The sequence below is a fragment of the Cervus canadensis genome, chromosome 16 (assembly GCF_019320065.1).
Source record: "Cervus canadensis isolate Bull #8, Minnesota chromosome 16, ASM1932006v1, whole genome shotgun sequence".
Taxonomy (NCBI): domain Eukaryota; kingdom Metazoa; phylum Chordata; class Mammalia; order Artiodactyla; family Cervidae; genus Cervus; species Cervus canadensis.
Window position 1 is genome coordinate 36,611,750 of NC_057401.1, and position 24,265 is coordinate 36,636,014.

The 24,265-nt window shown below is 39.3% G+C and overlaps 1 protein-coding gene across 6 annotated transcripts in view; it reads right to left on the reverse strand.

Moving 5' to 3' along the window:
• The window catches only part of SPEF2 (sperm flagellar 2), a 187,896-nt gene that overhangs the window by 93,897 nt on the left and 69,734 nt on the right, over positions 1–24,265 (reverse strand). For all 6 annotated transcript variants that reach the window (XR_006273380.1, XM_043488877.1, XM_043488878.1 and 3 more), the window contains 6 exons: positions 22,412–22,515; positions 19,123–19,379; positions 14,104–14,212; positions 12,791–12,948; positions 5,828–6,001; positions 948–1,022 (listed from right to left, as the gene is read on the reverse strand). Coding sequence is in view for 5 of the 6 variants with exons in the window: in XM_043488877.1 (XP_043344812.1) it covers positions 948–1,022; positions 5,828–6,001; positions 12,791–12,948; positions 14,104–14,212; positions 19,123–19,379; positions 22,412–22,515 (877 nt within the window). In the remaining variant the exon portion in view is untranslated. The remainder of the gene's footprint in view (positions 1–947; positions 1,023–5,827; positions 6,002–12,790; positions 12,949–14,103; positions 14,213–19,122; positions 19,380–22,411; positions 22,516–24,265) is intronic.

Genomic DNA, 24,265 nt, shown 5'->3' on the forward strand with positions numbered 1-24,265 from the left:
AAACCTGTGTCTCCTGCATTGGCAGGAGGATTCTCTATTACTGAGTCACCTGGGAAGCCCAGTGGGTTCAACATACAATGTAACTAATATGCTTTTAAGAGCCTGGTATTTCTCCTGCCAACTATCAATTATTTACAAAATTTTATTCCCCTTATTTCACAGAAACAGTTAAGATAGAAAATAAATGAAACTAGATCAGGAAAAATACAACCTAAATTAGAAGGGCAAGGCAAGGAGAGGAATTAGAAAGCAGACTCCAGGATACAGGTCCTTGCTTAGAAACTAAAATCTTAGATGCTAATTTGGTTCTGAATTTCTAGACAGCCAATATGGAAAAGGCAGTGCTGTCATTTAGAGGTACTAATTATTTAGCCATGTAGAGGAAGAAAAATTCTCCAGTCCCTTTCTTCTGAATGAAATTTCCCACCTAGGATTTTACACAGAGGCTACTGAATGATGTAATGGGCATTCTATCCCTTCAGAAAATGAAATACCAGGTTATTAGTAGTATAATGAAACTATCTCCACTGCTGCTGTGTTGAGGACTTTATATCAAAGAACTTATCAGTGAAAGCAATTTCATGGAATCTTTCCAAGAAAATATGGTTCAGTATGTAGTTTTCTGATGGCATAACTTAGCCTAAGGATAACACTTAGAGTATTTATGATTGAATATTCTGTATCTTAGATATCAGAGAAGGTAATGGTGCCTCACTCCAGTACTCTTGCATATCCTCTAAATTATTCCTCACAAGCATCACTTTCCTCAGCAGGACATTTGGTAAGAGCCAGGCTACAGAAAGACTGAGGTTTTCTTTGGCAAGGGTTTATGATTGACAAATGCCTGAAAGAAGGGCTCAACATACATTACTACATAAATATCACTATTTTCACTGAGAGTTATAAAATGCAGAATTATATTTAATCATATTTATCTTAATCTGTACCTTTTCTTTTGAGTGAAGTTTCACTTTTCTTCCCTTTTCCTTCCTGAAGAGGTTCTCGATTACCATGCGGGGGCTCTAAACAAAATTTAACACATAAATATCATTTATGATTTTTTTTGATAGCTGGGTTATGATTTGTAAGCAATCAAATGTGATTTCTCAAAACAGCTATATTTGTGAACTGCCTAAAATGGCTCAGACCTTTACTGTGAGTTAAAATTAATCTGAAGTTGGACTATGGATTGAAAATTCTTGAATGACAACCCTGATAGGACTATTCTATTTTGTGACATTGAGAAGTTGAGTCCTAAGTTTAACATTAGCATTTGGTAGTGAATTTGCTTGTTGTTGTTCAGTTGCTAAGTCACATCTGACTATTTTTGACCCCATGGACTGCAGCACGCCAGGCCTCCCTGTCCCTCACCATTTCCCAGAGTTTGTCCAAATTCATATCCATTCTGTTGGTGATGCCATCCAACCATCTCATCCTCTGTCACCCGCTTCTCCTTCTGCCTTCAATCTTTCCCAGCATCAGGGTCTTTTCCAATGAGTCAGCTCTTCCCATCAAGTGGCCAAAGTACTGGAGCTTCAACTTCAGCATCAATCCTTCCAATGAGTATTCAAGGTTGATTTCCTTTAAGATTGACTGATTTGATCTCCTTTCTGTTCAAGGGACTCTCAACAGTCTTGTCCAGCACCACAGTTCGAAAGCATCAATTCTTCGGTGCTCTGCCTTCTTTATGGTCCACCTTTCACAACAGTACGTGACCACTGGAAAGACTATAGACTTAACCATACAGACCTTTGTCAGCAAAGTGATGTCTTTGCTTTTTAACACACTGTCTAGGTTTGTCAGCGAGTTTGATTATAAACTCTTTAATGCAACATACATACAGAATTTTAAAAGTTAGTCACAAGTACATTTGAAGCAGATGGCTCTATTAGTATTTGGATATAGTTCACTGAAATGATGGTTATACAATAAGATGACTGGATCTATAATAAGAATGATGCCAAAACACTTTGAAGGAGAGTTAAATAAACACATTATTTTGATATGGCACATTCTTGAAGTTCTCTTGACCCCATACTTGGTTGCCTTGTGACATTTACATTCCATTGTGCCTTGACTATTAACTTGTAATACAAAGGATGGTTTGGGAATATATACATTGGATTCCCTGGAATCTAATTAAAAGACATGCTGGAAAGGGGGAAATGGGAAACTGATGACCTGGAGGTCAATAAGATTTCCCAAATAATAATTTGGTTTTTGAAAAAAATCACTACATCCCACATAATTCACCAAACAAGTTCAGTCATCTTTCTCCATTTGTCTTGGGTTACAGTTTGTTCCCCCTCGTCGTAAGGATGCACATATGGGGCAATTTAAATGTCTGTGATAGAGTTTGTCTGACCTATTCTCTGTGTTTAGAAGTGACAGTTATAAGAATGTGTAAATGCATAACATATCACTTATGTTTAAATATCTTAGCTCCAAAAACAAAGATTCCATAGAAATAAGACAACCTCTTTTGTTAGTCTCTATAAAAGGACTTTTAAACATCCAAATAGCTAAATAGTTAAACACCAACTCATTCATAAATAAATAAATCCAAAGATATGAATTAGTTTTTTTTTTTAGAGGTAAGGTTAATAAAAAAAGTCTAGATAACCTCTTAGTACCTTTAATAACAATACTCTGGGTAACCAACCTTTTAGCTCTAAACTTTAGCAGAAGGCAACAGAAAAGGGGGTGAAAATAGGGACACTAAGATGCTGAACTTAGTGAGCAAGTCTAATTTCTGCTGGGAGTAGCATGAATTCTGCCTGTTTGAAAAAATTATTTTCAAAATGTATTCTGAAATCTCCAAATATATTCTTAGCAGCATTGATAGCACTACCATGCTTTGTCACACTCAGAACTTTGGTTTTAAATTACATTCTGATATTTGATAGTGGACTTGATAATAAACTCTCTAATGGAGCAAAATTGTGAAGTTTTAAAAATTTAATCTCAAGGGTACTTGAAGAAGATAAAAAATGCAGAACTGTAAAAAATTAATAAACAGAAATCTCAATTAAACAGAGTTGAGAAACCAAAAGGGGGAGATCTTTGGTCCTAAGAGGATAGTATTACCCAACAGGAGGAAGAAAGACTCCTCTTCTTTCCTGACACGGATTCAGCCAATGAAAAGCCATGGACTCATGGGGGTACTATGGACCTTCCAACTTCCTTTTCCCTCTATAGAAGCATTCTCCTTCCCTTGTCATACGAGGACTTATATAGGGCTTGCCATAGTTGCAGACCCTGCATTATCATTTTCTGCTAATTCTGAATAAACCCATCTTCACTGGAGAAATATCTGACACTCTATTCATTTCAGGTCAACAAACCCATAAACAGTGTAAAGCTGTCAGTTCAGTTGAGTTCAGTCACTCAGTCGTGTCCGATTCTTTGGGACCCCCATGGACTGCAGCACTCCAGGCTTTCCTATCCATCACCAACTCCCAGAACTTACTCAAACTCATGTCCATTGAGTTGGTGATGCCATCCAACCATCTCACCCACTATCATCCCCTTCTCCTCCTGCCTTCAATCTTTCCCAGCATGAAGGTCTTTTCCAATGAGTCAGCGGCCAAAGTATTGGAGTTTCAGCTTCAGCATCAGTCCTTCCAGTGAATATTCAGGACTGATTTCCTTTAGGATGGACTGGTTGGATCTCCTTGCAGTCCAAGGGACTCTCAAGAGTCTTCTCCAACACCACAGTTCAAAAGCATCAATTTTTAGGCACTCAGCTTTCTTTTCAGTCCAACTCTCACATCCATACATGTCTACTGCAAAAACCATAGCTTTGACTAGACAGACCTTTGTTGGCAAAGTAATGTCTCTGCTTTTTAATATGCTGTCTAGGTTGGTCATAGCTTTTCTTCCAAGGAGCAAGTATCTTTTAATTTCTTGGCTGCAGTCACCATCTGCAGTGATTTTGGAGCCCCCCGAAAATAGTCTCTGTTTCCACTGTAGAACTGTATTTGAGCAAAATGACCTTTAGTACTTAAGTGTACAATGCTTCCTTCTTTACCCCATTTCCACCTTGGCTTTTTTTTTTTTTTAGTAAATCATTTCTCTTTTCTTCTCAACTTTTAAAGAAAATTGAAATTGGATGTTCACTTTGGGCTTGTTCAGAAGCCTCTGGCTTTCAGTTCTGAAAATGTGTTCTTTTGAAAAACACTAAATTTTTTAATTATAAATATAAATAAACCCACTGGGAACTTCCCTCCATAAAACCACTTATCCCACCTTCCCTGAGCTGTAACAGCAGTGTGCCCTGTACTGTGGCCCCATCAGTGTCTACGAGCACTGAGATCTCACAGTGATGCCTTGCAGTTGTAAGGCAGTAATTAGGCCTCTGGTGGTGAACCCTTCTGTGCATTTTAAAAGCTCAGGCAGTAGTCCTGCCCTTGCTGGAAGAAGGAGACAGATACAACCACTCTTTGAAGCAACAACAGCTTTATTATTCCTCCAAATGCACAGTATTCAACTATACAATTTTAAATTCACAAGCAAACTTCAGAAACTTAGAAGACTGCTAGAGACTGGTTTCAGGGAATGGCTCCAGTACACAGATACCCCTGGTCATGAGGCTGAGGTGAAGAAAGGGAGGAAAGGCCATGGTCTTGGGTTTGAGGCCTGGGTGGACAATGCCAGGCTCCCTCGAGCCTCTGTGGAAATTGTCTTTCCCAGTTAAATAGCATTTTTAAGGTTTCCATTAGTCCTCCAGACCTCTGTTTTGCTTTTTAAAGGGAAAAAGTATGTATGTTTAATTAAATGCTTTGTGCTTTATTGTTCATATGATAAAAACATTTTTGTGTATTTTGTCTTTAGTTAAGTCCCATTTTGTGGAATATAATGATCTTCAGCAGACCATAATAAATGTTATTAAAGTTTTCAAATTTATTTGTTTAATATAAGCAAACTTAATTTTGAAAAATCAGACCCATCTCTGATCTCCATGAAGAAGAAAGATTATAGCCTTTAAAAATGCAATCATGACACAATAACAAGCAAACCTAGGTAGACTTGTGTCACTGCACAGCTGACCACTTACAAAGCCGAAACCAGAAATTAAAGTCACGTTTGCTTCATATACACAGCACTAAGTCGATCCTGTCATGCTCCCAGTATCATACATTTCAACAGTTGAGCATTTCCCTTTTGTCATTATATATTCTACCACTTCATGGTCCATAGTGGTTAAGGATACAGAAAGAACTTAAGCTAAAAAATATTCTCTATATAAACTATCCATGTATGCTATATGTTACAGAGATACAAGTTTACTGAGATGTCTGGAGCTTGTTTCTGGCCTTTTATAATTGCATAGCACAAAAGAATAACAGTTACACATATATTCTAGTCTCTAATGGATGCTGTTGATTTTTTCCCTTATTCTTGTGGGCAACTGGTTATGTCCTCATTTTGGTAAGGAGGTCTCACTCTTCATAAACTCAGCTCTACCGCTCCAGCAAACAGAAGTCTGTCCCCTTGATCTGCTCTACGCTCCTTATGGTTACTCTCTCTGTGCCTCCCCTTCTCTTGTCCATGTTCTCATTCTAATCATGCCCAGTAGATCTGGGCCTGAGGTTGCCCACACGGAGGGATCCCACATGGTCAGGTACTTGCGCTTTGGGACAGCCGTGCTCTCAGCTAATGCTGCCTCTCCACTTCATCTGAGCAGACAGCTTCCTTTCACATGACTGACGCTGTTGAAAGCCTGAATCTACTGATAGATAAATGGACTGGTACTATCGTTTACAATTCCTTTCTAAGTGAAAATGAGAAACTGGTAAACAGGGGTAGCAATCACTCTGTCAGTCACCTGATGCTTGCTTTCCTTTCGCAGCGGGAGTTTTGGACCGCTCCTGTGGAAGGTGGACGTCCTTCTCTTTTTCCGGTTCCGGAGGGGGAGGGGGAGGAGGAGGCAGGGACGTCTTCTCAGTCAGGGAAACTTCTTCTTTTCTCTCAGCTTCCTTTTCTTCTAATTTCTTTTTCACTTCAAGCAGGATGATAAGAATGGATCTTTATTAGCAACTCCAGACACCTACTATTTCACGTGAACTAAGGTAAACCTAACTTAACATAAAATTGCTCTCATTACTCTCTGAATTAAGGCTGAATTCATGTTTTAAATTATCCAGTCCTTAAAGCTGACATTTGAAGTCATCTCTATCTGGTTAGAAATACCATTACCCCTGCCTCTGATGGAGATGGTGATGGGGGGGGAGGGGGTGTGGGGTGTGTGTGTGTGTGTGTGTGTGTGTGTGTGTGTCTATAGCAGGTAGACGATTTGATGAGAGGATGCCAACTATAAAACTAACAATCTAGAATTAGCTAATATACTGGGAGAGGAAAGTAAAGAATTACGTCAAATTTTCTAGTGGATAAACGAGGTGAAAAAAGCCTAAAGAGAAGATGAAGAGCAATATGACAGAAGAGGTGGAGATCAGGAGGACATAGAAGGGAAAAGAAATGCATGCGGCACTAACTTCTAGGGGTAAATACATATAAAGCATTTAGAATGGTGCTCAGTACTCAAATAAGGCTTAATAGAATTCATCCATTCATACACTAGCTAGTTATTCAATCTCAGTTGTGCCCTGAAGGAAAGGAAGCCTTACAACAATAAGATAAAACTATGCCAATACTGTGGGCTTCCCAGGTGGCACTGGTGGTAAAGAACCCATCTGCCAATGTAGGAGACATAAAAGACAGGTTCAGTCCCTGGGTAGGGAAGCTCCCCTGGAGGAGGGCATGGCAACCCAGTCAGTATTCTTGCCAGGAGAATCCCACGGACAGAGGAGCCTGGTAAGCTATGGTCCATAGGTTCTCAAAGAGTTGGACACAACTGAAGGGACTGAGCATGCATGCGTGCCAATACCATCAATAGGTAAAACTATAGCAATACTGTAAATAATAATAATAGTAATACAAACAATGCTAGGCACAGTTGTGGCTGCCAGAGATACAAAAGTAAAACAAAAGAGAAAAATCACAGCCTTGTGAAGCTTGCAAACCATAAACATGATGAATAAAGTAAGTCATGTAAGAAGCTGGAAGGTGGTAAGTGCTCTATAGAAAATATGCAGAGCAGAGGGAAGGGCATCAGGAGTGCTGTGGGGCAGCTTCCACAGTTTGTTTCAATGGCGTGCTTTGCAGGATAGACCCACTGAGAAGGTGGCAACTGAGCAAAGACTTGAAGAGATTGAGGGAGTGTGCATTCCAGGCAGAGGAGACCGCTCTGGGGTCCTGAGGGGGTGTTTCTAGATTGTCTAGGGTCCTATAATTGTTAGGGCCCTTTGCCCTTCTGGATTCAGGCTTACCTTACCCAGCGTGCCCTTCCCACCCTCCCTGACTTCCCAGTGCTCCACCCTGGAAATGGCCACAACTTTACCCCTGTACCAATGGCAGTGAATACCTGCACCCTTGTATGGCTATTTCTCCCATTGCCCTCAGATCATTCTTTTCAACTTGGCAAGATAAGGAGGATTTGTTTTATTGGATTTTTTCAAACTGGAAATTAATATCTTTTCTGATTATGAAAGTAATATACAATTATTGCCTTTAAAATTTCAACAGTGTAGATAAATAAGCTGAAAGAGAAATTTCTTGTTAATTCTCTTCGTCCTCCTTCTTCCCCCCTCATCAAAGACTGTATTATTGTTAAAAAGAAAACCATAAGCCCAAAATGGCATCACTTGTGCTAAATAAATAAAGTCCATGATACCAAACCTGTGCTACCTGCCTCAGCTGCAGTTTCTACCTTCCACAGAAGTATAATTTTAATCAATCAGTTTGGAATTTTCTGGTTGGCACCAATGAGATGATCTGTCATGTGGGCCCTCTCTATATCACCTCCCTTCTATATCAAAGAAGAGGAGTCAATCTGCATGGCAAAGACCCTTGCAGTTCCCTTCCCCCAAAAGATGTCCTGGCCCAAAATAACCATTTTTTCCCCCTTTTGCTAAAGACTTCCCTGTTCCACCCTCGTGTCTATGAAAACTTCTACTTTTTACTTCCCTTCAGAGTGTCTTCTAGTTGTTAGATGGGACACTGTTTGGTCAGGAATAGTTGAATAAAGCCAGTTAGAACTTCAGATTTACTGGGCTGAATTTTGTTTTTTTATTAGCATATACTGTCACTATTTTCTGTGCACATACATTTAATAATTGCTGCTGTTGTTTTAATCCCTTAGTCATGTCTGACTCTGTCGCCCACCAGGCTCCTCTGTCCATGGGATTTACCAAGCAGGAATACTGGAGGGGGTTGCCTCCAGGGAATCTTCCCAACCCAGGGACAGAACCCATGTCTCCTGCATAGAGAGATTCTATACCACTGAGCCACCTGGCAAGCTCAAATTTAATAATAGATACACTTTTAAAAACAAAAAAAGGGACAATTTAAATATAACCTGATTTTTCCCACTTAACAGTATATTATGATTATTTTAAAACAGCAGACTATTCATAGAAGTACCATCTCCTTTTATTTTTTGTTTTTAACTTAATCAGGATGTTTAGTACAGAGCACTGGACTAGGTGAATGTTTATTATTTTAATGACAAAATATTTGTTAAAAATAATTAATGGATTGGAACGTAAATCTTAGATAAGTGGCAGTGGAGACTGTTCACATGATAAGTGACTGGGATAGAAAATGAGTCTGATAGCCGGCACAAACACTGATTCAAATCTGTAGATGTTTGAAGCTACAGTTCAGTTCAGTTCAGTCGCTCAGTCATGTCTGACTCTTTGCAACCCCATGGACTGCAGTATGCCAGGCCTTACTGTCCATCACCAACTCCTGGAGCCTATTCAAACTCATGATGAGTTTGATGCCATCCAACCATCTCATCCTCTGTTGTCCCCTTCTCCTCTTGCCTTCAATCTTTCCCAGAATCAGGGTCTTTTCAAATGAGTCAGTTCTTCACATAAGGAGGCCAAAGGATTGGAGTTTCAGTTTCAGCATCAGTCCTTCCAATGAATATTCAGGACTGATTTCCTTTAAGACAGACTGGTTCTATCTCCTTGCAGTAAAAGGGACTCTCAAGAGTCTTCTCCAACACCACAGTTCAAAAGCCTCAATTCTTTGGCGCTAAGCTTTCTTTATAGTTCAACTGTCACATCTATACAAGACTACTGGAAAAACCATAGCCTTGACTAGATGAACCTTTGTTGGCAAAGTAATGCCTCTGCTTCTTAATATGCTGTCTAGGTTGGTCATAACTTTTCTTCCAAGGATTAAGCGTCTTTTAATTTCATGGCTGCAGTCACCATCTGCAGTGATTTTTGAGCCCAAAAATATAAAGTCTGACCCCCCCAAAATAAAAGCTGTTTCCACTGTTTCCCCATCTATTTGCCATGAAGTGATGGGACCAGATGCCATGATCTTAGTTTTCTGAATGTTGAGCTTTAAACCAAATTTTTCACTCTCCTCTTTCACTTTCATCAAAAGTCCCTTTAGTTTTTCTTTGCTTTCTGCCATAAGGGTGGTGTCATCTGCATATCTGAGGTTATTGATATTTCTTCTGGCAATCTTGATTCCACTTTGTGCTTCATCCAGCCCAGTGTTTAGCATGATGTACTCTGCATATAAGTTAAATAAGCACGGTGACAATATACACCCTTGACGTACTCCTTTCCCGATTTGGAACCAGTGTGTTGCTCCAGGTCCAGTTCTAACTGTTGCTTCCTGACCTGCATACATATTTCTCAAGAGGCAGGTCAGGTGGTCTGATAATCCCATCTCTTTCAGATTTTTCCACAGTTTGTTGTGATCCACACAGTCAAAGGTTTTGGCATAGTCAATAAAGCAGAAATAGATGTTTTTCTGGAACTCTCTTGCTTTTTCAATAATCCATCGGATGTTGGCAATTTGACTTCTGGTTCCTCTGCCTTTTCTAAAACCAGCTTGAATGTCTGGAAGTTCACGGTTTACCTACTGTTGAAGCCTGGCTTGGAGAATTTTGAGCATTACTTTACTAGCGTGTGAGATGAGTGCAATTGTGCAGTAGTTTGAAAATTCTTTGGCATTGCCTTTCTTTGGGATTGAAACGAAAACTGACCTTTTCCAGTCCTGTGGTCACTGCTGAGTTTTCCAAATTGGCTGGCATATTGAGAGCAGCACTTTCACAGCATCATCTTTTAAGATTCGAAATAGTTCATCTGGAATTGTATCACCTCCACTAGCTTTGTTCATAGTGATGCTTCCTAAGGCCCACTTGACTTTGCATTCCAGGATGTCTGGCTCTAGGTGAGTGATCACAGCATTGTGGTTATCTGGGTCATGAAGATCTTTTTTATATAGTTCTTCTGTGTATTCTTGTCACCTCTTCTTAGTATCTTCTGCTTCTGTTAGGTCCATACCATTTCTGTCCTTTATTGAGCCCATCTTTGCATGAAATGTCCCCTTGGTATCTCTAATTTTCTTGAAGAGATCTCTAGTCTTTCCCATTCTGTTGTTCTCCTCTATTTCTTTGCACTGATCACTGAGGAAGGCTTTCTTATCTCTCCTTGCTGTTCTTTGGAACTCTGCATTCAAATGGGTATATCTTTCCTTTTCTCCTTTGCTTTTCGCTTCTCTTCTTTTCACAGCTATTTGTAAGGACTCCTCAGACAGCCATTTTGCTTCTTTGCATTTCTTGTTTTTGGGGATGGTCTTGCTCCCTGTCTCCTGTACAATGTCATGAACCTCTGTCCATAGTTCATCAGGTACTCTGTCTATAAGATCTAATCCCTTGAATCTACTTCTCACTTCCACTGTATAATTGTAAGGTATTTGATTTAGGTCATACCTGAATGGTCTAGTGGTTTTCCCTACTTTCCACAATTTAAGTCTGAATTTTGCAGTAAGGTGTTCATGATTAGAGCCACAGTCAGGTCCCGGTCTTGTTTTTGCTGACTGTATAGAGCTTCTCCATCTTTGGCTGCAAAGACTATAAGCAATCTGATTTTGGCATTGACCATCTGGTGATGTCCACGTGTAGAGTTTTCTCTTGTGTTGTTGGAAGACGGTGTTTGCTATGACCACTGTGCTCTCTTGGCAAAACTCTGTTAGCCTTTGCCCTGCTTCATTCTGTATGCCAAGGCCAAAGTTGCCTGTTACTCCGGATGTTTCTTGAGTTCCTACTTTAGAATTCTAGTCCCCTATAATGAAAAGGACATCTTTTTGGGTATTAGTTCTAGAAGGTCTTGTAGGTCTTCATAGAACCGATGAACTTCAGCTTCTTCAGCATTACTGGTCAGGGCAGAGACTTGGATTACTGTGATATTAAATGGTTTGCTTTGGAAATGAACAGAGATCATTCTGTCATTTTTGAGATAGCATCCAAGTGCTGCATTTCTGAATCTTTTTTGACTATGATGTCTACTCCATTTCTTCTAAGGGATTCTTGCCCACAGTAGTAGATATAATGGTCATCTGATTTAAATTCACCCATTCCAGTCCATTTTAGTTCATTGATTGCTAAAATGTCAACATTCACTCTTGCCACCTCCTGTTTGACCACTTCCAATTTCCCTTGATTCATGGATATAACATTCCTGGTTCCCATGCAGTATTGCTCTTTATAGCATCAGACCTTGTTTCCATCACCAGTCACATCTACAACTGGGTGTTGTTTTTGCTTTGGCTCTGTCTCTTCTTTCTGAAGTTATGTCTCCACTGATCTCCAGTAGCATATTGGGCATGTACTGACCTGGGGAGTTCATCTTTCAGTGTCCTATCTTTTTGCTTTTTCATACTGTTCATGGGGTTCTCAAGGCAAGGATACTGAAGTGGTTTGCCATTCCCTTCTCTGTGGACCACTTTTTGTCAGAACTCTCCACCATGACCCGACCGTCTTGGGTGGCCCTACATGGCATGGCTCATAGTTTCATTGAGTTAGACAAGACTGTGGTCCATGTGATCAATTGGTTAGTTTTCTGTTATTGTGGTTTTCAGTCTGTCTGCCTTCTGATGGAGAAGGATATGAGGCTTATGGAAGCTTCCTCATGGGAGAGACTGAGGGGGAAACTGGGCCTTGTTGATGGGCGGGGCCATGCTCAGTAAATCATTAATCCAATTTTCTGTTGATGGGTGGAGATATGTTCCCTTCCTGCTATTTACCTGGGGCCAAACTATGGTGGAGGTCATGCAGATAAAGGTGACCTCCTTTAAAAGATTCCATGCATGTACTGCTACACTCATTGTCCCCAACCCAGCATCAGGCCACCACTGACCCACGGCTCTACTGGAGACTCCTGGACACTCCCAGGCAAGTCTGGGTCAGACTTGTTGAAGCTACAACCTAGATTCAATTTGTTTTTGCTTTTCAATCTCAACTCTAGAGGTTACCTTCCTCCTCTCAGCCTAATTTCTGACTGTCAAAATAACATGTTAAGCCTTTTATATAATATATTTGCTTTGTATGAAAGTTTCACATGGATGTTTTAGGGGAGTGGACATTTAGATGTGGAAGCTTGTCTTTCTAAGTGTGAACTCCTGGGGTTTCCAAGGTGATTGCGGCTTACACTTATGCACTATTTTGGTGTCAGTTCACTGATAAATCATAGAAGTTAGGTCACAAATCTGGGGATGAGAGAAAGCATTCTACCAAGGCAGTTTTAGAACCTTTGTGATAGTTAATTTTGACCACTTTTTATTATACCAAGAAATTACACTTGTCAGTGTAGTCAGGGATGACTGATAAACAAAAGGGTAACATTTCATTTCTTCCTAAGCTCATCAAAACCACACATTACATTTTTGCTACATAAACTCAAAATTATAAAAGAATTGTAATTACCTTTATTTTCTTTTTTCATTAGTTCAGTCATAAACATTTCCTTTACTTTTTGGCACAATGACTGTTTATCTACTTCAGCATTGATTTTTATCAAAATGTTTTCTGGCTCTGTAAACCACTGCTCCAATGAAGGCCAGTTGTCAAGGAAGCCTACAATTCTGCAAAACCCAAATATTATATGAATATAATATAATGAATTACATAAATATCACATACTGAATATGTGAATATCACATATTGAATATATCATATATATCACATATGAATATCATATACTGATTGAAATGTTGGAGTAACAATAAGCATGATTTATCTGATGTACATGATGAAAAAACCAGCTGCCAACATATCTGAAAAAAGCAATTTTAAGAAGTCTACAGGCAATGAAATACATCCACTTTAAAGAAGACATCAGTTAATGCCAACTAGCCATATGTTTTGAGGTATAGGAGAGAGTAAGAGAAGATTTGGAAATTCTACCATTTCAAACCTTTGATGTGGGTTTAGTTTTCTAAATGAAGTTCTAAGGAACCATCACCTGTACTCATAGTAGACTGAGTACCCTTCTGCTGGCAGCTATAGCCTGAGCCACATAAGTTATCTACTTTTTCATAGATAGAGAAGTTCAAGAGACCCTTGAGTAAGTGTCGGTGGTGGTGGTGGTTTAGTCAGTCACTAGGTCATATATGACTCTTGTGACCCAGTGGACTGTAGCCTGCCAGACTCCTCTGTCCATGGGAATTTGCTTTACTCAAACATACTCTTGGAATGAGTTTTGTCCTCTGAGAGTAGATAGGCTTCATGAATCAAATTCCTCTTTGTTGCCTCAACTCATGTTTTCAGAGTTCTCAAGTTTTCAAAACATTGTTTAATTTTGTTTAATTTTTCTTTCCAATGAGCAAACTGCATACAACCAAAAGAATGCTTATTAGCATAATTTCATTTTAGTTTTAGAACTACACTCTATAATCTGATGCCTAGATCTTTCAAATTCCAAGATCTTTATTGGCATTTGTTGAAAGAGAGCTGAATTAGGATTCTCTCTAATGAACTTGTAAGTTCATGTAGCCATAAAGGGGAATGTTGCTTGGTTTAATTCTTTTTTTTCTGTGACTATGATGACTTATACTCTGAATATAAAAGCTAGCACAGAAATATTTCACTCAATATCAAAGCTACTTCGTTTTGTTTTACCTATAAAACAGTGAATGCTAGGAAATACATTTTCCCGCTAGATCTGATGATTCTAAAGTGACTAGTTGCCAGTTTGTTCACAGGGCAAGAAACAAGAAGACAATGAGTTTTAAACTAACCTGTGCTGTATTTGATCTCTTAAATTCTGGTCCTCATCTGTACCTTTGTTTTTAGCCGCTACACGCTGATTGATATCTTCATGAGGAGCGTCACTTGAAAATGCTTCAGCTGTGATATTGAAATTACTTAATTAGACAATCCGCTACACCAATCAAAGTTGCAGTAGCACTGCCAAAATATACTGATACAAAAAAGCCAAATGAATATGGTCTTCCTCTTTGGTTCAATATTAATTAAAATGTTTAACAAAAGACTGAAAAAGTAAAGCATAGTTTGGGGGTCAGAATTCAAATTTCCCTTAGAAATTAGGAGAAAGAGGTAAAATACAACATTGAAGAGGAGCTCTAGTTTCAAGGTAGAGCATCTTGGGATTGACCATGAAGAGAAGGTACTGAGAAATGATGGTTTGTCATAAATAACAAACAAGGAAACAATTAGAAAATCAACACCATGATGTAAAAATTAAGAATGAAATAACAGGGTAACCATAAAGTCAAATATGCAAGTTATTTGTCAATATTATATTAGAACACAGTAATTTATCTTTCTAGACTTTATGGTTTTTCCCGGTAGAAGAGACAGAAAGGAACATACCACAGGAAACTGAAGTCAAAACCAATTCCAGCTCCTCTGATTGAGTCCTAGCCAGGATTAAGGAACAATGTCCAGAATACTTATGAATTTAGAATAAATGGAAAATCATGAAGAGGGAAAGAAAGCCTTGAACTAGATTAAAAGGAATTAGATTACTCAGTTAATGCAAGAGAACACTGAAGAGGAAATTAATAGCGCTCAGAAAGATGAAGGCCCCTCATAGGATACAGCAATCAATTGTTCTCCATCTATATTTGTGATAGAAAAAGAGGAAATTAGTTCAGAAAACAGAATATGCTTTTAGGTTATTCAGAAAACTCAAAGACGCTGATGACAATGAGTGATGGAAGAAGACTGTGGGAACTATCATGAACCATTCCATGGTCACTAGCTCATTTTTGTCAAGGACTTCAGAACATGTATCAGCATTCTTCTCTTCCCAAACTGCACCCAGGCTTTGGTTCCTTCCTCTTCTCTCCACTTCACTAACATGGCCACATCTTGGATTTTTTGATCACCTTGAAGTGCTCCATCTCTGGAATGGCCCCATCTCTACAATAGTAATGATCTATACCCTTATCATTTATCCTGCCAGCACGCCTCTAGAGTTGATGAATCTCTATGACCCATCCCCCTAAATTTGTACATCGTTTTCCCCAAATTGACAAGCATTATCCTGACTTGACTATTATTTTAGCAAACCTGAGTTGCATGATTGAACATTTCAACTTCTCTCCCTCATCTGACAACTTCAGTTTATATCCTTCTGCTGCATCAGCCTTAGATGATATCCATCTCTCTTTCTGACTTATAACCTCACTGACTCTCTGGCTCAAAAATCAGCTGAGCGCTTTCATATAAGTGTACCCTTTCCTAAAACAGGGTGGGAGGGAGAGAGAGACAGAGGTAAGAAAGAGAGACAGAGACGGAGAGAAAGAAGGAATACTAAAACAATAATGATAAAAATATTCTGTTTCCATAGTTCTTTCCTTTTGTTCAGAGACAAGTTTCTTGAGAGGTATCTTTACTCACACTGTCCACCTCCTCACCCCCATTCACATTCCGTTCCGTAGCAATCCATCCTTCCCTGTCCCCCACTCCATTGAAACAGCTCCCCTTCTGGTTATCAAAGACATCAATTCAATGGAAATGTTTCCGTCTTTGTCTTACTTGATTTATAGGTAAAATTTAGCACACAGTTCTTAAATGTTTTTACACATACAGTCAGCCCTCCATATCAGTGGAGTCAACCAACCACAGATTGAAAATATTTGGGAAAATAAGCCCGGAAAGGGCCCCAAAGCAAAACTTGATTCTTCCAGGTGCTGGCAAGTATTTATATAGCAGTCACATTGTATTAGGTATTATAAGTAATCTAGAGATGATTTAAAGTATACAGGAGGATGTGCACAGGTTATATGCAAATATCATATCATTTTATATAAGGGACTTGTGCATCCTTGGATTTTGGTTGCTCCGTTGTATCTGTTTGTGACCCCATGGGCTGTAGCCTGCCATACTCCTCTGTTCATGGGAATTCTCCAGGCAGGAATACTGGAGTGGGCTGCCATGCCCTCCTCTTGGTATCCAAAGGGGTTCTGGAATTAATCCCCTGTGAATACTAAGGGAAGACTATATTACATTATTTTATATCCACAACAAAACTTGTAAAGTAGGATTGTGATTCTAAAATTGGCCCCAAATGGCATAGTTTATAAATGAAAGAAAAAGCATTTGATTCCAGTTATCTCACTCCAAGTTCTGAATTTCTTTTTAAATTTTCAAACTGCTTATTGAACCACACCTTCCAAAAAGAATGCATACGTGAATATACAGCTCAGTGGCTTCCCAAACTGAAAATAGCATAAATAGCACCGATATCAAGAAATAAACATTATCAACCCTTATCATATCTGGAAAGCAAGTTGGATTGCTCTGAGTTGTGGGCCCTGTTCTGCCAATAAACAGCCATGGATTGGCAATATTCTTCACCAACCCTCAGATATCCTTCAACAAGAATAGGAAGTTAGCTGACCAATCATCACTACTGTCAGTATAGTCCCTACTTCCTTGTGTGGAGAGAAGTAAATTCTCCCTTTTGGAATTCGATGGACAGCATTCAGTGTAAAGTACTGTGCTCAAGAGCTGAAGTAGTATCTAATGGTTTTGTCCTTTTATTTAAATACAGTGAAAGGAAGATCTCAAAATTATACAAACTCAAAATAAGGAAGAGTCAAGTGCTCATGCTTTAAATGTCCACCTATAAATATAGGAGGAAATGATTCCCTAAGTCTCTCTTAGCCACAAATGTCATTATATTAGTTGCAACAGCAAACATATTGTACATATACAATGTACAATAACATCATCTAATTCTTTAATTAATGAGGGAATCAGCAAGATATTACAACTAGTTCAAATGAAAATCTGAATAAGAGACATATTCACAGACAGGAATGATAAAATAGATGATAATAGATGAAAAAACTATTTCATCTATTTCAACTATGAAAAAACTGGTTACTATGTATGGAACAATGTCATACTTGAAATTATCTTTTTTAGCATACAGAAATTATCTTAATTGAATAAAATTCATTTGTATGTCTATAGACAAGAATCATTTGAATTACTATCAATTTTCTACAATTTATGGTTATAGAAGAGATGAGTTAAGCCAATGAAAGGTACAGAATCCTATGAAACCAAATACTCCAAGGGGTCCCATAGACAATACTCAGTCTTCTATTGAAAGAATATCCAATAATATTTTGTTCATTTCAAAGTCTTCCACTATTTTTCCTCATGTGTTTCCTGATGTCCTGCCCCTATTGTTCCTGATGCATGTACCAGATTCTATACTAAGTGTTTAACATTTATCTCATTTAATATATGTGAGACAATAAGAAATATATATTTGGTCTTTGTCTCCTGACACAGAGCTTTGAAAACCCTTGTAATTTCCTATAGTGGTAAGAGGAGGGTTTTTATGTTATCATTATTTTTCATAATAAGCCTCTTTCAACCTTATCTGAGTTTATGCCAAAGAGGTGACTCTTGGGAGGGTGGAGCCCTTCTGCCTGAGCAACCAACTGACCACAGAGCTAGAACTTTCAGTCCTACCCCCAGGTCTCTAGGGTTGGGAAGAGGCTAGAGACTGATCACCAATGCTCAATCATACCTACATAATGGAACTCCCATAAAAACTCTAAAGAAGGTGTTCAGAGAGCTCGTGGGTTTGTGAATGCATCCATGTGCTAGGAGTGTGTTACACACCAGGCTCCACGGGGGAGGGGCCTGAGCTTGGAATTCTTCCAGACTCTGCCCTGTGTGCCCCTTCAGCTGGCTGTTCATTTGTATCTTCTATGTCAGTCTTTGCAATAAAACAGTAATATTAAGCAGAATGCTTCCCTGAGTTCTGTGAGTCATCACAGATAATTATAGATAATCTATCAAACCTGTGGTGGGGTCATGGAAACCCCTAATTTATAGTCAAGTCAGACAGAAGTGTGGATAACCTGGGGATCCACTGCATTGAGGCAGACATCTGAAGTGGGAAGAAGTCTTTTGGGACTGAGCCAACTGAAAATCTGTGAGAACTCTGGGAAGTTACTGCCAGGATTGAATTAAATTCTAGGACACCCACTTGGTGTTTATTAAGAACTGAAGAACTGGGTGGTATGGAAAACCCATACACCTTTGGTGTCAGAAGTGTTGTGAGTAATGAAACAGTTTTCCTTTAATTATCCAGTAATAATGCAACGAGCCATTCTATTATATATATTGTGAGATGGAGGTTAAGAAGAAAGAAAGAATTAGCTTTCCAAAGGTCAAATGCCTAATAACTTGCAAAGCTAAGAATGTGTGCTTTTACTCGTAACTACTTAATTTATGGAATAAAGTGATATTTTCATCTCAACAATGAAAAGTAGTTAAACCATGAATCTTGGCAAGACTATTTGACCTCATGATGTAAGGACTTGAGTCAACTGATAACTGCTCCTCAGTTAATACACAATCCAAGGGAAGGATGTTAGCAATCCTTGCTTGTAGCCCCAGTGTGGTTCATGAACTTCACTAGAGTAACACACCAAGATACACAAAGTAGCCATAAGAAGCTTCTTCATTCATGCAAGTCTCAAAGAGGGCACCTCAGGGCCAGGTGAGCTGCCAAGCTGATGGAAGGGTTGAAGGAGATGCTTGCAGTCCCCATGGAATTCTCTACTAGCTTCAGGTTTGGGCTAGAGTGCTGAATACAGACAGAGCAGGAGGCAACTAAGCTGTGTTAGGTAATTCTTTGGAAGTCTGAAATGGATTCTTTATTATCCACTGACAGTTGTAGATGGGCATATTCACCATTTCAAAGAAAAATAAAGAACTGTGAATTACATAAAAGGACATTTTTAGAAAGGTGTACAGCTTACCCATGATGTCATTCATGCGATTCAGTGAGGAATTATCTGAAATGTCTAATAACATGACAAAATCAAATGCAGAAGGGGGGCGAGGCACTTCTTTGGAAGCTGTAGGGTCAACAGCTAATGTGGATGTTTGTGATTTCTTTCCCTGCAGTTCTATGAGGCTTCTGTTGTAGCCTGTGAGTGCTTCCTCCAGAAGTTCTGCTTGGTTTAATGTCATTGGAAAGCCATCCAGGATCCAGCCTTTATGTATAGGTATCTGACTAAATTAAACAAAGGACAAATAATTAATAGTTTGATAGACACAAATCCCTTTAGAAATAATAACACAATGAATCTTGCCTTTATCTTTATTTCAACTCCACAGTTACCTCTTTCTGCATAAATTTTACTTCTTTACAGCCAAAAGTGGGCTTCCTGGTGGCGCTGATGGTAAAGAATCTGCCTGCCAATGCAGGAGCCACAGGAGACTTGGGTTCCATTTCTGGGTTGGGAAGGTCACCTGGAGGAGGGCATGGCAATCTACTCCAGTAATCTTGCCTGGTCGCAAAGAGTTGGACATGACTGAAGCGACTTAGCACGCACACACAATCAAAATCAGGCTTCCTATTGTACCACAAACACTGCCTTGCTCAAAATCCTTCTGTGGGTCCCTGCTGCCCTCCAAATCTATTCCAGAAGCCACAAGGTGGTGTTTAAAACGAGCTAGCCACAACCTGCTCCCCTATAACTTCTCTCTCACAACTTTGAACCATTCACTTTGAACACACCAATCTCCTCGCTGTTACATGAATATAAATATTACTTTCTAGCTGCGTTCATAGGCTGTTCCTCTTTAGAACCTCAATTTCCTCATTTATAAAGCAGGATAACATAACATACCTTACGGGATGCTGGTGAGGATGAACTGAAATGACACATTTTAAGAATTCAGCACAGAATTTAGCATATGGTGGAAACTCACATCACCAATCTGGAAGGTACTTCCTACCCCACCCAATCCAGCGTGGAGTTATAACAGCCTGATCTGAACTCCTTTGGACTCTCAATCACTTCATCACACAATTGGTTAACTCTTACATTCTTTGACTTAGAAAAATTTAAGTGAGTCTTCTTTATCTCAATTAAATTCTAAGTTGCTGAAATGTAAGGATCATTTCTTCAGTTTTTGCATTCAGTGTCATATCCTCTAAAGAGAATAGGTTCTCCAAAAACTATTATTTTATTTCTTTAAATTGGAAAACAACTTCAACTTTGCTGTTGCAAAATCCTTAAATTATGTAAAATTAATGGCAAAACCAATACAATATTGTAAAGTAAAATAATAAATAAATTAATTTAAAAAATAGACTTTGACTTTTGGATGAAAAATTATAATTTCATTTCTTTCTCCATTAAAACTCATTCAAACACTTAGAATTCCCTTTCTAAAGGTTTGGAAGTATGCTTTGGTACCTGTGTATGATCCTTCTGACAGTGTGGCAAGGAAGGAATGGGAAAACTCAAGTTCAAAGAGGTTTAATTAATTACTTGTTCAAAGTCACAAAACTGCAAGTGACCCCAAATCTAGTGATCTTTCCACAGTATTAAGCTGCCTTCAGGTCACTGCTTCTCTTACTCCTATTAGGCTATGAAGGGCAAGGAAAGCCTGCATTTTGCTTTTATGGCTTTTCCAGAGCATGGTAAGCACTCTGCAGAGAATGGGATTTTTGATTCACTGGCCTCAGTCTGAGGAGAAGACACTTCTTGAGCACTTTACCAGATCTGAGGAACCTTCTCCCACCTCCTGTCTCAGGAGCTACTTCAGGGGGAGGAGAAGGCCAAGGCCTTGCTTCTCAGGCTCTAGTATGAGGACACCAGATGACACGGAATGAAGAAGCTTCCGCTTTGGTTATGCCACTAACCAGACATGTGACTGAACTGCCCAGCTGAACTGCCACGTGCCTGCCTTTCCTCATCGAAGAAGGATGCACTTGGACTAATTGGAAGGCTCTCAGGCTGATGGCAGTTCTCTGAACATGTCTCAGAGGCAGAGGGGATGGTGGTAGTGGGAAGGTAGCAGAGTTCTGAGGGTGGGGTGCAGACACTCCAACTCCATGGAAACCAAAGCTAAGATCCATTTTAGAGCTGATGCTCTGCATACGCAATTTTCTTTGAATGATGAATGCCATGGCTAAAACGTTTTATTCCAGTTTTTGAAAAAGGCTGCAACTGTTAGAATGAGATCCCTTCCAGCTTTGAGAATAGCATCCCTGTGGCCAAGTTTCTTCAAAAAAGCAGTCAGCCCAAGATATATCACCACTGAGAGGCAACTTAAACCTTGAATGAAGCCTCTTAAGGAAACTCAAAAGGGAGACTCCATTGCAGACGCCCAGGAAAAATTCTCCAAAGCCTCCTGTCCTCATTCTATTGGTCATACTGTTTCTCAAGCAGCACAGCCCCCAACCCCTCGCCCACTCGATGCTCTGCAAAGGTCTTTCACAAGAGCCTTTTTTATTTTTCCATCCTGCTCTGCCTCATTTCTTTACTGCATGAATTAATTAACCGGGCCCCTATGGCTTTTTAAAATTTCTCTCTTTTCCCAATTGTAAAGGAGGGCTGATGAGAATCCTTTTTTCTTAGAAAGGAGGAATCACAAAATTATAGTCTATTAAAATTTTTTTCTTTACCCTATCACACATTACCTCTGTGCTATGCATATGCTATTCCTTGCCTGTGCAACCTCTAATTTCTCCTTGTCTTCCTATCCTGTGCTGCCCAGCCTTTGGACCCCTGGGGTCACTCTCTCTTCCAGAAACACAAAATGAGGAAGCATTTTGGCTCAAGGCCATATAGTGAAGGTTTCTCCTCTCCCAAACCTGTTCCATGGCTTTTCCAACTGTCTAATTTCTCCTTGAATTCCCCATACAGAATAGAACTTGGGACTTCCCTGGTGGTCCAGTAGTTGAGAATCTGCCTTCCAGTGCAGGACACATGGGTTCCATCCCTGGTCAGGGAACTAAGATCTTACGTACCCTGGGGTAACTAAGACCAAGAATCACAAGGAAGACCCAGCACAGCCAAAAAAAAGAGAATAGACCCTAACTTGAATTCCCATCTGGGTGAGTGAAGTCAAGTTTAAAAAAGGGAGGAAAGTGAAATACAGGCATGAAAATCACAAAATACATCTTTTTCTTTCTGTATGTATTCATTAGATATTAAAAATTAAAATGACTTCAAATTATTCTTGATAAAGCTCTACCTACTGATATATTAAATAGACATAAGAAAGAAAGTGTGGTACATAGATACATACTTAATGGCATTTACCATGATGCTGACTAGCAATATATCAGATATGCTCTTTCCTTTCTTCAGCAGCCTTTCTGATTTTGCACCAAGCTGAGCACGCACAGTAAGCTATGAAAATAACAAGGAATGGTAAGGAAGAGTTCATTTAAAAGTCAGATTCTAAATATCTGGAGGGGAAAAAAAATTAAATGGTCGTGTCCTCTGATGAAGACACTGATCCTTTAGTACAATTCTGGAATCCAGTAAGCAGTTAAGGAAAATGTATTTACAGATTTGGGAGCTCCTCCTCTAGCTCCCTCCTTTTCAAGATCTTCCTCTTTAATTCTTAGCTGCTCTGGTGTCCCCGGATTTCATCCTCTAATATGTTAAATCAAAGAGATTGGGGCTTTCGGCTTGAGTTCTAGTCACTCATGCCACGAAGAGGGAGCATGCCTTCTAGGGTAACCTGTGTAAGCCTGACTTTTGCCCACTGCAGTTCTCTCCTATCAATGATGAAATCTGATATATTTCTGCCTTTTCTGTTATAGTTTATTATAAGATGTTAAATATAGTTCTCTATTCAACACAGTAAATTTTGTTGTTTACTTTATATACAGTAGCATACATCTGTTAATCCCATACTCCCACATTATCCTTCCCCTATCTTCCTCTCTGGTAGTCATAAGCTTGTTTTCTAAGTCTGCAAGTTGTTTCTGTTTTATAAATACATTCATTTGATAGAATATAATATTTGTCTTTCTCTGACTTACCTCACCTATTATGATAATCTCTAGGTCTTTCCATGTTGTTGCAAATGGCATTATTTCATTCTTTTCTATGGCTGAATAATACTGTTTACTTTTCTGATGCCTGATTTTGGCCCTCAGATAATTAGCTTTTCTATTTCTTCCAGCATTTATATTGTTATATGAACAGAACATCCCCAGCATCTATTCTGAACTCAGCCACTAGAGTGAGCATTTTATGAGTCAAATGATACTATGTGCTAGAGTGCTCAATTCTTTGCAACCGCATGGACTGTGGCCCACCAGGCTGCTCTGTCCATGGGATTTCCCAGGCAAGAATACTGGAGTGGGCTGCCATTTCCTATTCCAGGAAATCTTCCCCACCTAGGGACTGAATTCGTGTCTCTTGTGTCTCCTGCATTGCAGGCAGAGTCTTTACCTGCTGAGCCATCGGGGAAGTCTCTATTCAAACCCTGCAAAGGCTCCCCTGTACTCTCAATGTCCTCATCGTGGCCTCCATGACCCTGGCTGACCTGATTCCTCTCCGGTCCTGCTCATCTCTCTAACCTCCTCCCTTCTCTTCCCCTACCTTGCTGCACAAGCACCTTTCTGCCTCAAGGCCATCATCCAGCTCTTCTGGCGACCTGAAATGGTTCCCCAGGGCCAGTGGTTGATTCTGTCAATTTTCTTTCAATCTGTTTAAACCACACTCTCTCGAAGCCATCTCCCTTACTCTACTTTTTCTTTTCAGATGACATCATCACCATCTGCTGGTTCATATAAATTCATTTACATATGAGTTTATGGTCCCTCTCTTTTAGATTGTAAACTCCTTAAAGCTTGGGAGCCCTGTCACTTTTGTTCACTGATATACACTCTGCCCTCAGATTACAACAATGCATGGAACAAAGTATGCCCTTAGAACTGAATTGAATATGGAATGCAGGAGATTCGTAACTCAATAAATGTAAATATAAAAACATATTTAGCCTTTATGCTAATTTATATTTCAAAAATACAGAGAAAAAATTATAAGTCCCTTTTGATCATTTTCTCTAAACTCATTTTTCTCCCTGTATGTCATCATATTTATAGCTTGGTGTATATTCTTCCAAAACTTTTTCTATCTTAAA